This window comes from Carettochelys insculpta, chromosome 6 (genome assembly GCF_033958435.1).
Source record: "Carettochelys insculpta isolate YL-2023 chromosome 6, ASM3395843v1, whole genome shotgun sequence".
Classification (NCBI taxonomy): domain Eukaryota; kingdom Metazoa; phylum Chordata; order Testudines; family Carettochelyidae; genus Carettochelys; species Carettochelys insculpta.
In genome coordinates this window covers 123566143-123579316 of record NC_134142.1, presented here as the reverse complement: position 1 = coordinate 123579316, position 13174 = coordinate 123566143, and the positions used below count along the sequence as shown (strand labels likewise).

At 50.0% G+C, this 13174-nt stretch overlaps 1 protein-coding gene across 1 annotated transcript; it reads left to right on the top strand.

Annotated features, from left to right (window-relative positions):
- The first annotated feature begins 864 nt into the window (after nucleotides 1–864).
- Nucleotides 865–6509, top strand: LOC142015183 (apoptosis-associated speck-like protein containing a CARD). Its single transcript, XM_074998599.1, has 4 exons — nucleotides 865–965; nucleotides 3358–3671; nucleotides 5451–5516; nucleotides 5714–6509. The coding sequence occupies exons 1-4, from the start codon at nucleotides 865–867 to the stop codon at nucleotides 5968–5970; spliced, it is 738 nt and encodes a 245-aa protein (XP_074854700.1). The 3' UTR covers nucleotides 5971–6509.
- Nucleotides 6510–13174: the final 6665 nt, after the last annotated feature.

The window sequence follows — 13174 nt, the reverse complement described above, 5'->3', positions numbered from 1 at the left end:
TGGTGGTGGTCCATGCACCATCAGATGTGGCCGCTCAGACCTGGAAGATCTCACGGGGATGTATAGCTGTCAGCGTAAACGGGAAATGATTCTGACGAACAGTTTGACTGACTTTCTCTTTCTTTCTCTCTTGTAGAGGACATGATGCTTTCAGGTCCATTCGCGGAGAAGTTTAAGGGTGCGTTCGTGTTGGGCAAAATCAGCAAGAGAACCCAGGAGTCCTGGCCCCACCCCCTCAATCCCCCTCGCAGAGTCTGGGGTAGAACCCAGGAGTCCGGATGCCAAGCCCTGCTCACTCTAAACTACTAGCTCCCGTTCCTGTCCCAGGGCCCGTTAGAGTGGGAGCTTAGAAACCTGATTTAAGCCACAAACCTCCTAACTCAGGGGAATGGGCCCCAGAAGTGGCCATCCGTCATCTCACTAGGCTGCAAGATTGTAGTAACCAAGATGATCTCCCAGGAGAGGGTAGTTTGCTAACTGTGCTTGCGTCCCTAGAATTTGTGGGCTGTGCTGGTAGACCCGAAGCAGTGATGCGATTGGCTGCAGGGCTCTCACATGCAGTGTTGTGTCCAATCAGCTCACACCTCCCTTTACATGCTCTTGGTTTACACGCGTGTCACGTTATTAACACAGGTAGGAAAAGAACGACATGAGCAGAATCTGGCAACCTTGCCCACAGGCAACAGTAAACCAAATGCCTCGTGGGTGGGCCAGAGAGCCACATGTGGCCTGCAGGCTGCCGGTTACCCACCACTGTCCTATCTTGTCGGACTGAGTTTAACCCTTTGTTTTCCAGGGCTTCGGAAACTGCTCCCTGAACTGAAACAAGGGTTTCTTAGACCCTGCAGCCAGCGAGAGCTCGGAATGTCGCCGCCAACTGGTTGGAGCTCACCAGCCAGGCCAGCGGATGAGGACGCAGAGGGAGAGCAGCGCAGCTCTCCTGCACTCGGGACAGCAGCTAACAAGTGAGTGAGGAACAGCTGAGATGAGGGCGAAATTGACCCTCCGAACTGGGACGTGCAGGAGATGAAACTAGACGATCAGAACGGTCCCGTCTTGCATCAGCTGCAAAACCACTGAGTCATTGCCCTGCAATGAAGCTATTGTCCCTGGCAAAGGCACACCGATGCTTATGGTGATGGCCCTTACAAAGCTTTTCTCTTGGCACTTTAAAATGTTTAGGCCAGAAGGAACCTTTCTGAGCTAGTCTGATGTCCAGCAGGATCTCAGCCAGTCCTGCATCCGGTCTTACAACTCCAGCATTTGAGCCACAGGTTGTGTTTTAGTAAGAGACTTTCAGTGGGGATGTAAAGATTCCAGGCCCTGGAGAATCCACCACAGCCCATGGGCAGTGGCTCCATTCATAACAGGTCTTGTGGTTGCACCTAGGAGCTCACTCATGGCTCAGCCCCCATTGCACTAGGTGGTGGACAAAGCCATCATGCAGTTTTGCAGGGGAGCTGGGTAGAGAATGGTTTTCCCGTCGTGTAAACGTTTTCAAGATATTAACAAATTTTCTCTTTCCAAACTGGGATAAAAAGTCAGAATACTTTGATTGGGACTCTAGCTCTCTATCTAATCCATCCATCCCCATGCACCTGCTTTATCTGTCTATCTGTCTGTCTATCCCCACACACCTCACCTGTCTAGCTAGCTAGCTTCAGTTTCAAATTTTAAATGTCATGTTGAACGAGCAAATGATTTGTTTCTTTTAAAAAACGTGGCCAGAAAATGTTTTAACAAGCTCAAAAGTTTTCATCAACACTTTTCTTTTTCGAGTCACTAAGTTGTGCAAAAACATTCACCCCCAAAATCTGCAGTGTCAAAGACATGGCTGTCACAGGACACCTGCACCCCTATTTCCCTCTGTGGTCCCTTGGGGGTGCCCTCACTACATGCCCCGGCCATCACCTCCTTTGGCAGAGATCTGTGTCTTTCTCCTCGGCTGCACAGCAAGCTGCCTACACTGTGATATTCCCAGCGTGCATGGCTGCCTGAACAGGCTAGCATCTGTGCTTTTCTTTCTGCTCAGAGGTGATGAATAACATAATGGCCAGCAGATATAAATTACTACCAGCCCTTCATGAGCAAGCACATTTATTTGTAAAGTGGAAGCATTACAGCACAATCATATTAAAATCCATCCAAGTTCCTATATGCAGGCTACAAGCTTCCCAGACATTATCCATCCGTCTAATGGGGCCTCCATAGCTTGAAATCCTCCCCGCCCCCAGGACTGTTTGCCAGATCAGGAGGAAGGAACCAAGTGCATTTGAACTCAAGCAATTTGTCCTTTGTTTGGCAGCTGGTCTCTGGAGAACCCAGTTTAAACCAGTCTTTGCCAGCCTCCCAGGGGGTGGTGCCTCTCTGGAGGTGGTACAGTCTGAGGAAATGTCCCTTATTACCTAACATCCCCACTCCCAGAATAAACACCCATTGTTCTCTGTTCCTGGCAGGGCTGTGGTTAACCTTCCCCATGGAATGACGTACGTTTCCTGGTCCACAGACCCACAGAAACGTGGACCTGATAGCCCTACCCAGGACAGTGCAGGAAATTGCCAGTTCTGTCACATCAGCATGAGAGTCAAAGTGGGTGAGGTAATATCTTTCATGGGACCACCAGCGTCTGTTGGTGAGAGAGACACGAGCCTTCAACTCCAGACCTGACAGATCCAATATGGCTCATCTGTTTGTGTGTTTCACTGACAGAGGTCGGTCCACTAAGAGATGTTCCTCACTCGGCTTGTATCTCTGGATCTACTTGTTATCTGTCTGTAGTACCCAGAGGTACTGAGACCTCATCTGGGGTGAGTGAAGTCTCTGTTCTACAGCATTAGCTGAGAGCCACCTGGCTGTTAGCTCATGTGGTAGAGTGCAGGGCTTTAGACCCTGTGCTTATAGGTTCTCTCCCAGGGTCCAGCAACCCAGGTCTGTCAGTGTTACATGCCTAAAAGGCCAATCCCTCAATGAAACATTAAATTCCTAACCCCACTTCCAGGTTAATAACCCATCATGGTTACGCCTACACTAGAGGGTTGTGTAGTCAAAACTCACGGCGCATCTACACACAAAATGCATTTTGTCAGCAGGAACTGTTGACAAAAAGCTGTGTAGACACTCTGGGGGGCCTTTTGGTCGACAGAGCAGATCAAAAAATTGATCCGCATTTATGTGTAGGTGCGATCTGTCAACGGAAGTTTTGTCAGAACATCTCTTCCGATGGTAACTAATGTAGACAGATGCTTCTAGTATAGACGTAGCCTATGCAATTAACTCCTGCGATCCCTGTATATCTGCAGGGAACTAACACATGGAAATTCACTTGTCTTGTACGGACGTATTTCCATTCCATTCCAGGCCCTGTGACCGGCCAGCAAAGGTATTGAGTGGGGACTCTTGGGAAGTGATCCAGCAGCTGAGGAGCAAGTTAACCAGAATCCTCCAGAGCGACGTAGAGGCCGTGGTCAGCATGGCCGACGCCCATCTCCTCCTCACACCGGGAGAGTACCGTGCCCTGAACCAGCTGAAGGACTCGGCCAGCAGGGTGGACAAGCTGATCGATATGGTGCTAGCCAAGGGGGAGGATGCTCATCAGTTATTTCTGAACTGTCTGAGAAACCTGTGCTTTGCTTTCCCTGATCTGGAGCCTCTTGTCATGGGGTTACAAACCGGTGAGATTCACCAGGGGCACTTCAAAGTTTTAGGAAGTTAAAAATACCAAGGAGTTTGACTGGGGCCGGATCCCACGTCCTGCGCTCTGCCTTTGAGAGGACAAACTTCCCACTGACCTTACTGAACCTGGGCCAGGATGCTCAGGGCTGGAGTTGTAGCATATTGGGACTTGAACACCCTAGCATGGTGAAGGATGCATAGGAAATAAGGGTTCCCCTCTGGATTTCTGCAACCCCTGCCAGCCCGTTTCCTGCAGAAGCAGCTGCCTCTAACGCTGCGGTTCCCAATCTTTTTGAGTGGGGGCTGCACTCTGACAATTCAGGAAGACGTTGTGACCCAAGGCAATTCAAAACCAGGGTCAGGGGAAGTCCTCCCCTGGGAAAAACACGCCTCACCCACCCCCCAGCTTAAACCCATCTCAGTACCTCCCCCCTCTGGCTTAAATCCCTCTCAGCCTGCCTTCTCCCCCCAGCTGAAACTCTTCTCAGCTAGGGTTGCCAGGTTTTTGGAATACTTATGCACGACAGGCCTCCCCACCTGCAGGCTCTCCAGCCAGGGCTGCCTGTCCCACATAACATTGCCAAAAGCTGGGGTGGAGACCCTGGCAGCCCTGCAGCTGGGAGCCAGGTGGAGTGCAGAGACCTGGCTGGCAGCACCAACTGCAGGACCTCCGCTGAGGTGCTGGGGAACCCCCCACAGCCCTGTGGCTTGAAGCTGGCTGGGGCCTTGAGCCCTGGCCAGCAATGCCAGCTGTGTGACCCCATGCGGGGTGGCAGGGGACACCACAGCAGAACTGGGGGAGTCGGCTGGGGCGAGGAGCCCTGACCGGCTCTCAGCCCCCTCTGCCCCTGCCATGCACAGGCTAAACCTGCCTTTGCACTCCCACCTACCGCACAGGGGAATTCCAAGCTGCTGCTGCTGACCCCCGCTGCTCCTTCGTTCGGCCGCCTCCTTCTCTGCCCGGCTGCTCCGAGCCTCCTACTTCCTTTTCCCACCTGCAGTGGGGCAGTTCCCTGCCCTGCAGGCTTAAATGGCAACCAGTCTAACTGCTTTCAGGGCGGGATCCCTCCGGTGGGCTCTTAAACTAATTAAATTGAAACAAAAAGCAGTCAAGTAGCACTTTAAAGACTAGCGAAATAATTTATTAGGTGAGCTTTCGTGGGACAGACCCACTTCGAAGAAGTGGGTCTGTCCCATGAAAGCTCACCTAATAAATTATTTTGCTAGTCTTTAAAGTGCTACTTGACTGCTTTTTGTTTTGATAGTATACAGACTAGCACGGCTTCCTCTCTGTTACTATTCAATTAAATTGAGTTCCATTTCAGTACCACAGGACAGGGACTGGGAGTCGAGGAGGAGTCAGGTGGCTGGAAATGGCTCCTTAAGAGCCCAGCATCGACCCTTCAAAAATCTAATCGTGATCCGTGTTTGGGTCCTGACCCATTGGCTGGGAATCCCTGGTGTAGTGACTGCAGAAAACGGGTGGGTCGTCTCCTCTGTGATTTGTCTAGAATCACAGATTAGAGTTGGAAGAGACCTCAGGAGGTCATCTAGTCCAACCCCCTGCTCAAAGCAGGACCAACCCCCAACTAAATCATCCCAGCCAGGGCTTTGTCCAGCCTCGAAAACCGCTAGGGATGGAGACTCTACCACCTCCCAGGCAATCCATTCTAGTGCATCACTACCCTCCTAGTGAAGTAGTTTTTCCTAATATCCAGTCTAAAGCCAAAAAGGTATCAGTGGCTTCTATAATGGTTTCTTCTGGTCTCCTTCGATAGGCTCCCAAGCAGGTGCGGCTATCCACAGGCCCAGGGCTCAGACAGGAGGCTCGGCCAGTGCTCAAGGTAAGATATGGGGCTCCAGGTGTATTGTGTCTGGCTAACAGTGGGTGAATGCCCCAGGGTGGAAGAATCAAGGAAAGGCCAAGGAGAGATGGAGGAATTCCTCACAAGCACCTGGGTTGGAGCTGGGGCTCTCCAAGGAAGAAAAGAGCATGAGAAACTGTTATTGATTCACTGCTTGCTGGTGCCCCACCTTGCAGGGGAACATTTTGTGGACCGGCATCGAGCAGAGCTGATTCAACGGGTCTCTATGGTGGATGTGGTCTTGGACATGCTGTGTGGCCCCGTGCTGGACGAGGAGCAGTACCAGCGCATCCGTGCCGAGAGGAGCAACCCGGAGAAGATGCGGAAGCTGTACGAGCTCATGCCCAGTTGGAACCGGGTCTGCAAAGACCGGCTCTACCAGGCACTGAAGGCCAAGCAAAAGTTCCTCATTGAAGACCTTGAGGGGAAGTGAATTCAGTACACTGTCCTCCTCCAGGAGAGGCTTTGCCTAGATCCATTCCATGAGACTCAGGAGTCCAGTCCTGGTTCTTCTCCCTCTTCAGAGTCCATTCCGTGCAGCTCAGTCGTCTGGTCCTGGTTCTTCTCCCTCTTCACACAGGATCCATTGTGGGTAGAGTCTAGCATCTGGTTCTGGGCTTTCAGCCTGTCAGTCTGTGCTTGTCTAGGCTTTATCCAGCCCAGTATGCACAACCCGCCCCCCATGGCTGTCATAGCAGGGTCTCAGGAAGCAGGGCTCCATCAGCCCTTTCCAACCGCTCCTCATGCTGATTTTGGCTGGAGAGTCCCTCAAAGGCCCCAGTTCCCTGCCCCAGCAGCAGCGTTCCTGCTAACTTTTTTCATCAATGGGCAGAATAAATTTTGTTCTGTGCACCAAGTCATGGGTGGATGTGCACCACCCATATAAACCCACGTTGCTAGCTGTGTCTGCTAATCAGCTGGGCAGCACCTGAATCTCTCCTGAGTGTCTGTACAAATACTCAGTGTACAGGGAACCCTGGTCATCAGCACCATCTCCACACTCTGCTATTTCATGGCATATGGCTCAAGCCAGAACACAGCTTGGGGTGGGAATCCCCACTTCTCCGATGCCTGCGGGCTCTTCCAGGGGAGGGTCTGTCAGACACTGGAGCAGATTAAATAGAACTCCAAGTAGTTTACTTGGAAAGTCAGGAGCCAACCCCAGCCTTCCTGGTAGTTGCCCGAAACAGGGACTTGGGCTGTCCTGCGGCCCCTGGGAGACTGCAGCATATTTTAGGTCATGAGCTTTTGTGGGTAAATGAGAAAAAAGCCATGAGACGTGTGACACGTGAGGAAGGCAGGCTACAAAGCGTGGGATGGGCAGGTGGGAGGGGATCTGGAACCCAACAACTGGCCTTCTCCCAGTTCTCCTGGCGAGGACGGGCCCCAGGACTTGCTCTGTGGGGACAGGGAAGGAGCACTGCAGTGCACCCTGCAGACTGTCTGGTAGCCAGACCAAAGGGCAGGGACATCTTTGGGCAGAGCCACCAACAGGGTGGGGAGCAAAGGGAGCAGTTGTTCTGGGGCTCAGTAATTTAAAGGGGCCTAGGGTTCTGGGCCAGAGAAGAGCAATTAGAATGATGAAAGGTCCAGAGAACATGAGCTATGAGGGAAGATGGAAAGAACTGGGCTTGTTTAAAAAACAAAAAAGCAGTCCAGTAGCACGTCAGAGACTAACAAAATAAATTATTAGGTGATGAGCTTTCGTGGGACAGACCCACTTCTTCAGACCATAGCTGTACCTGAACAGACTCAATATTTAAGGCACAGAGAACCAAAAATAGTAATCAAGGTTGACAAATCAGAAAAATTATCATCAAGGTGAGCAAATCGGAGAGCAGAAGGGCAGGAGGAGGGGGAAGTCAAGAATTAGATAAAGCCAAGTATGTAAAAGAGTCCATACAATGGGCCAGAAAATTGCCATCCCGGTTCAAACCACATGTTAGTACGTCGAATATGAATATAAAAGAGAGTTCAGCAGCCTCTCTTTCCAAACGGCTGTGAAAGTTCCTTTTCAGTAAAACACAGACTTTCAGGTCATTAACAGAATGGCCCACTCCATTAAAGTGCTGGCTGACAGGTTTGTGAATCAGGAGTGTTTTTATGTCTGTTTTATGCCCATTAATTCTTTGTCTAGGAGAGTTTGAAGTCTGTCCCATAAACAAGATTTAGAGGGGACATGATAGCAGTTGTCAAAAACCTCAAAGGGGATTACAAGGAGGAGGGAGAAAATTGTTCTCCTTGGCCTCTGAGGATAGGACAAGGAGTAATGGGCTTAAACTGCAGCAAGGGAAGTTTAGATTAGACATTAGGAAAAACTTCTTAACTGTCAGGGCGGTTAAACAATGGAATAAGTTAGCCAGGGAGGTTGTGGAATCTCCATCACTGGAGATATTTAAGAGCCGGTTTGCTAGACACCTATCAGGGATGGTCTAGATGGTGTTTGGTCCTGCCAGGAAGGCAGGGAACTGGACTCAATGATCTCTTGAGGTCCCTTCCAGTTCTAGTGTTTTTATGGTTTTATGAAATTGTTATCAAAACTCCACGTGGCACCGTCCAGGTGGTGCTGAAGGAAGCTAGCCCCACCCCCACTCTTCTGCCTGAGGTGCCTCCTCTTCCAGCAGCCTCAGATCCAAGCCTCCTCCGTTCACCGTCTGTCTGAGCCGTCTGCCCCGGGGACAGTTATTTCCTCAATCTCTCTGGAGAGGAATCAGTGCAGTTCCCTGGGAAAGCACATTTTTAGGTGTGGAAGAATTCGATCTTTATGGGTCAACGTCAGCAAATGTCAATTTCACTGCACGCACACGGACAGGCGAAAAAATATTTCCATCGATAATTATCAACAGCTACAGAGAGGCCAAAGGAAAAGAAGCCGCTTGAGTTTGACTTCAGGCTAGTTCTTTGCATAGTTTGCTCTGTGATTTTGACGGGAAAGTTTATAAACTTGAACTTTCCGAATCCCCACGTCTACTCTCTCGAAATAATTATTGCTGGACCTCTCCCCTCCCCCACACATGTAATCCTCCTCTGAAACACCCCGATTCATGCATCTGATGAAGAGGGTCTTTGCCCACAAAAGCTTATGCTCCAACATATCTGTTAGTCTATAAGGTGCCACAGGACTTCTTGCTGTTTTTGAAGACACAGACTAACACTGTTCCCTCTCTGAGACTTGAGCACAGCGTGTTTATGGGGAAGTGCTGCCCACAGGAACACAACCCAACCACCCGTGTTATGGCACTGAAGTGAGGTATGTGACAAGCACACGGACCCACAGATACCTAACCACCAATGGCCCCTGAAACCCACCATAAGTAGGGTGAGGAACCTGAAATGAGGAAGAGGGTAGAACCCCCCAGTGGATCTGGATCAAACATAGCAGTGTCATCAAGGCCTCTTATGCAATGCTTCCCAACCTGTGTGCCGCAGCACACTGGTGTGCCACGGAGAGGTTTTAAGTGTGCCATGGAAATTTCTCCATCATTAAGAGAATTTGTATTTAGAAAAGTAAACGTTTTCTCAACGAACGGGATGCTTCAGATTTCATTTTTTTCTTGATATTTTTCTTGCTACATTAGTAATTTCTGCCTTTATCACTTAGGCTGGGGCTACACAGCAGCGTCATTTCAAAATAAGCCATTCTGAAACAGCTTATTTCAAAACAACACAGCTGCACACAAAACGCATTTCGAAATAGCACCCGCTTATTTTCAGGTCGCACGTCTGGACACATAGTGCCTATTTCGAAATAATGCCATTCGATGCCCTTAGGGCTTATTTCAAAAAGCGCTGCTCTGTGCAGCTACAGCTACACTACAGCGCACTTTTGAAAAGCGATCTTTCAGAAGCCACCCTTCCAAGGGTCGCCTTTCTGAAGTGCGTGTCTACACAGAAAAGCGGATCAAACTTGCAATCCGCCCCTTCAAGAGACTGGCCTGCTCTTTTGAAAGAGAGCATCCACACAGCTACAGGTGCCCTTTCGAAAGAAGCGGCCAGGAAAGACTGTGGCCTGGGGATGCATAGTGGACGAGCCCTTCTTGGCCCCGCAGCCAGCTGCTCCCTTAAAGGGCCCCTCCCAAGCACCCTCGCCCTGCACATGCTGAGGTCTGCAGAGCCATCACAAGCCCCACAGTGTCCAAAGGTGCCTGGAAGCTAGTCCCCATATACATCCAGTAGCAGCTCCTCCTCGTTAAGCTGGCCATACTCAATGCCAAGCTTGGCCAGCTGACCACAGTGCTCATGGCCACCCTCCACCTCCTTCTGGGGGGACGACCCCCCCAGGGTCTGGAGCCCCTCGAGCCTGAATCCTACTGGTGCCCTCCCAAGAACCTGCTGCATCTGGAGCCACCTCAGCAGCACATAATGGTGTGAGCGGCTGGTGATGGGGTGGGATGATGCCAGGCGGGTGCAAAACTTCCACACGAGCAGGCAGACCTTCAAAGAGCTCTGCCACTGGCTTGCCCCCCCGCCCCCCGAGACACTGGGACACCAGCATGTGTCCCACCCACCCTCCACCTTCAAAAAACAGGTAGCCATCGCTGTCTGGAAGCTGGCCACCTTGGACAGCTATCTGCCAGTGGGGCACCAATTCAGGGTTGGCAAGGCCACCCTCAGGGCTGTCAACATGGAGGTAAGGCATGCTTGGGGTGTGCATCCACCACAGGGAGGGGGAAGGAGGCCCTTGGCAAGGGAGACCCTTGGCAGCTGGGGGCCCAGGAGGGATGTGGGGAGGGTCCAGGGTTTTGGTGCTTTGAACAGGACGCACATCCCCTTCCATGCCCCAGAACGCACCTACATAAATCGGAACAGCCACCACTTGGTGGTGCACCAGGCACTGGTGGACTGACGAGAACGTTCCTGGGACATTTATGTGGGCTGGGTGGGCCAGACACATGATTCCTGGGTGTTGCGGAATTCTGGCCTCTGCCGCTGAATGGAGGCTGGGACATACTCCCAACTGTGGAAGCACCAGGTTGGGGATGTCACCATGCCCCTGTGCGTGGTGATGGATGCCACCTACCACCCGCAGCCCTGGCTAATGCGGCCCTGTCGGGAGTCTACAGCACAAACCCTGTAGCCCATGGTTTGTTCTGTAGACTCCCTATTCGACTCCTATAGTCTGGAATGGGCCTATAATCCTATAATCCAAAAATCCAGTTAGCGTGAGTGGAAAGGTACTCCACTGGGCCCCTCTCATCTCGCTCACAAGACCCAGAGAAGGTCATCCCAGCTCAAATAGGGCCTTGAAGTTTGAAGGGAGGGATAGCTGCCCCAGCAGCCACATTCCAAGGAGAGGCCCTGCATATGAGAACTGTGACATGGCGGCCTTTCCTCTACTATCCCAAGCTGGCATTCAAAACAAATGTGACATGGATCTGAAGAAGTGGGTCTGTCCCATGAAAGCTCATCACCTAATAAATTATTTTGTTAGTCTTTAAAGTGCTACATTCCTGCTTTTTTGTTTTCAAAACAAATGTTATTGCTCTGTGCTGTTACTGTCTCTTTTGCTTTAATCTTCTAGATAAGCACCCCTGACTGTGCCCACGTAAAGGCACCATCATTACTCTTGTAGACACGTCATCCACACAATTAGACATGCAGATGTTATTGCACGTCTGCTTTGTTTAAGTAATTTGCTAAGGAAAACCACTAGTACTACAGATAAAATGTTCTATAAGCGATGAGTAATGGGTACTACGGAACCTTTTTAGATTATTGGCTTATTGTGCTCATTTCGTCTTGATGCTAGTATATATCCAGGCTTGGGTAACACCCATGCCCTAGAACAACAAGAAGTCTTGTGGCACCTTATAAACTAACAGATATTTTGGAGCATAAGCTTTCGTGGGCAAAGACCCGCTTCATCAGATGATGAATTCATCTGATGAAGCGGGTCTTTGCCCATGAAAGCTTATGCTCTAAAATATCTGTTAGTCTATAAGATGCCACAAGACTTCTTGTTGTTCTCGAAGCTACAGACTAACACGGCTCCCTCTCTGATACTTGTCACCCATGCCCTAGTTTCCTCTCACCCATCAATAATCTATATAATCAATTGTAATTTATTGTCTGGCAGTGCTCCACCAAGTCTTGATGGGCATAGTGCCACTCAACCAGCACTGGGTGTAATAAGCCTCCTGCTTGTTTCATACACGGTGTCCAGACTTTGTTAGAACAGACGTGAAAATCCAGAGGTCCAAATCTCTCATTGCTTTCTACATAGGGAGGCTCTCATACCAAAGAGCTTGCCAGCTGAACTAAGCTGAGCTCCATATTAAATTAAGCTATGAAAATGGTGAATGTTTATTTATTACTGGCTGGGAAAACTGGCCTCCTTGGATGATGTATTTAAGCACCAAAATGAACTGAATCAGAAGCTATAATAATGCAATGAGAACATACTGAGATGCACAGACAAGCTAAATGGGTTCCAAGCAAAACAAGCTTTGGAGAGAAGTAGGTCATGGTTCACTCCAGATGTTCAGGTGAGCTTCTAGCTCAGACCAAGATGAAAGGCCTACTCTCACTTGTGGGACAACATTTGAATTTACTTCAGGACAAGCTTCAGCATTATTTCAGATCGTCTGGAATGGAACAGTTTGACTGGATTTGAAACCCTTTTGCATCACGTTCATAAAAATCACCGAGTTTATTTTTGAAGGCAAAAGAAGAATTTTTGGATGTCAGGAATGATTGCGCCATTAACCTCAAATTTAGAGAGATTCCATTAAATCAGTTTTGTCTGTAAGTGAGAAATGAATATACATTGATTTCAAAGCAGTAATTATTCTACTGCCATTTTTGACCACCTACCTTTGGGAGCTTTATTTCTCTTCATTATCACTTATAAGCCACGTCTACACGTGCACGCTACTTCGAAGTAGCGGCTCCAACTTCGAAATAGCGCCCATCATGGCTACACGTGTTGGGTGCTATTTTGAAGTTAACTTCGACGTTAGGCGGCGAGACGTCAAAGTCGCTAACCCCATGAGGGGATGGGACTAGCGCCCGACTTCGACGTTCAACGTCGAAGTAGGGAACGTGTAGACGATCCGCGTCCCGCTACATCGAAATAGTGGGGTCCGCCATGGCGGCCATCAGCTGAGGGGTTGAGAGACGCTCTCTCTCCAGCCCCTGCGGGGCTCTATGGTCACCGAGTGCAGCGGCCCTTAGCCCAGGGCTTCTGGCTGCTGCTGCTGCAGCTAGGGATCCATGCTGCATGCACAGGGTCTGCAACTAGTTGTCGGCTCTGTGTATCTTGTGCTGTTTAGTGCAAGTGTGTCTGGGAGGGGCCCTTTAAGGGAGCGGCTTGCTGTTGAGTCCGCCCTGTGACCCTGTCTGCAGCTGTTCCTGGCACCCTTATTTCGATGTGTGCTACTTTGGCGTGTAGACGTTGCCTCGCAGTGCCTATTTCGATGTGGTGCTACCCAACGTCGACGTTCAACATCAACATTGCCAGCCCTGGAGGATGTGTAGATGCTATTCATCGAAATAGCTTATTTCGATGTAGTGTGCACGTGTAGACGTAGCCATAGAAATGAAGAGATATCATGCTTTAAAAATATGGATCAGGAGCTACATCTAGCTCTTTCCAGCATTGAGCTGAATATTAAGCAGTTGTGTTCACTCAAACAAGC

Excerpts from the sequence above, each read along its gene's own strand:
- LOC142015183 (XM_074998599.1), top strand. The coding sequence starts at position 865 with ATGTCGCCGCCAACTGGTTGGAGCTCACCAGCCAGGCCAGCGGATGAG. Across the intron at positions 3,672-5,450 it reads TGTCATGGGGTTACAAACCG|GCTCCCAAGCAGGTGCGGCT; the intron begins GTGAGATTCACC and ends CTCCTTCGATAG. Across the intron at positions 5,517-5,713 it reads AGGCTCGGCCAGTGCTCAAG|GGGAACATTTTGTGGACCGG; the intron begins GTAAGATATGGG and ends CCCACCTTGCAG.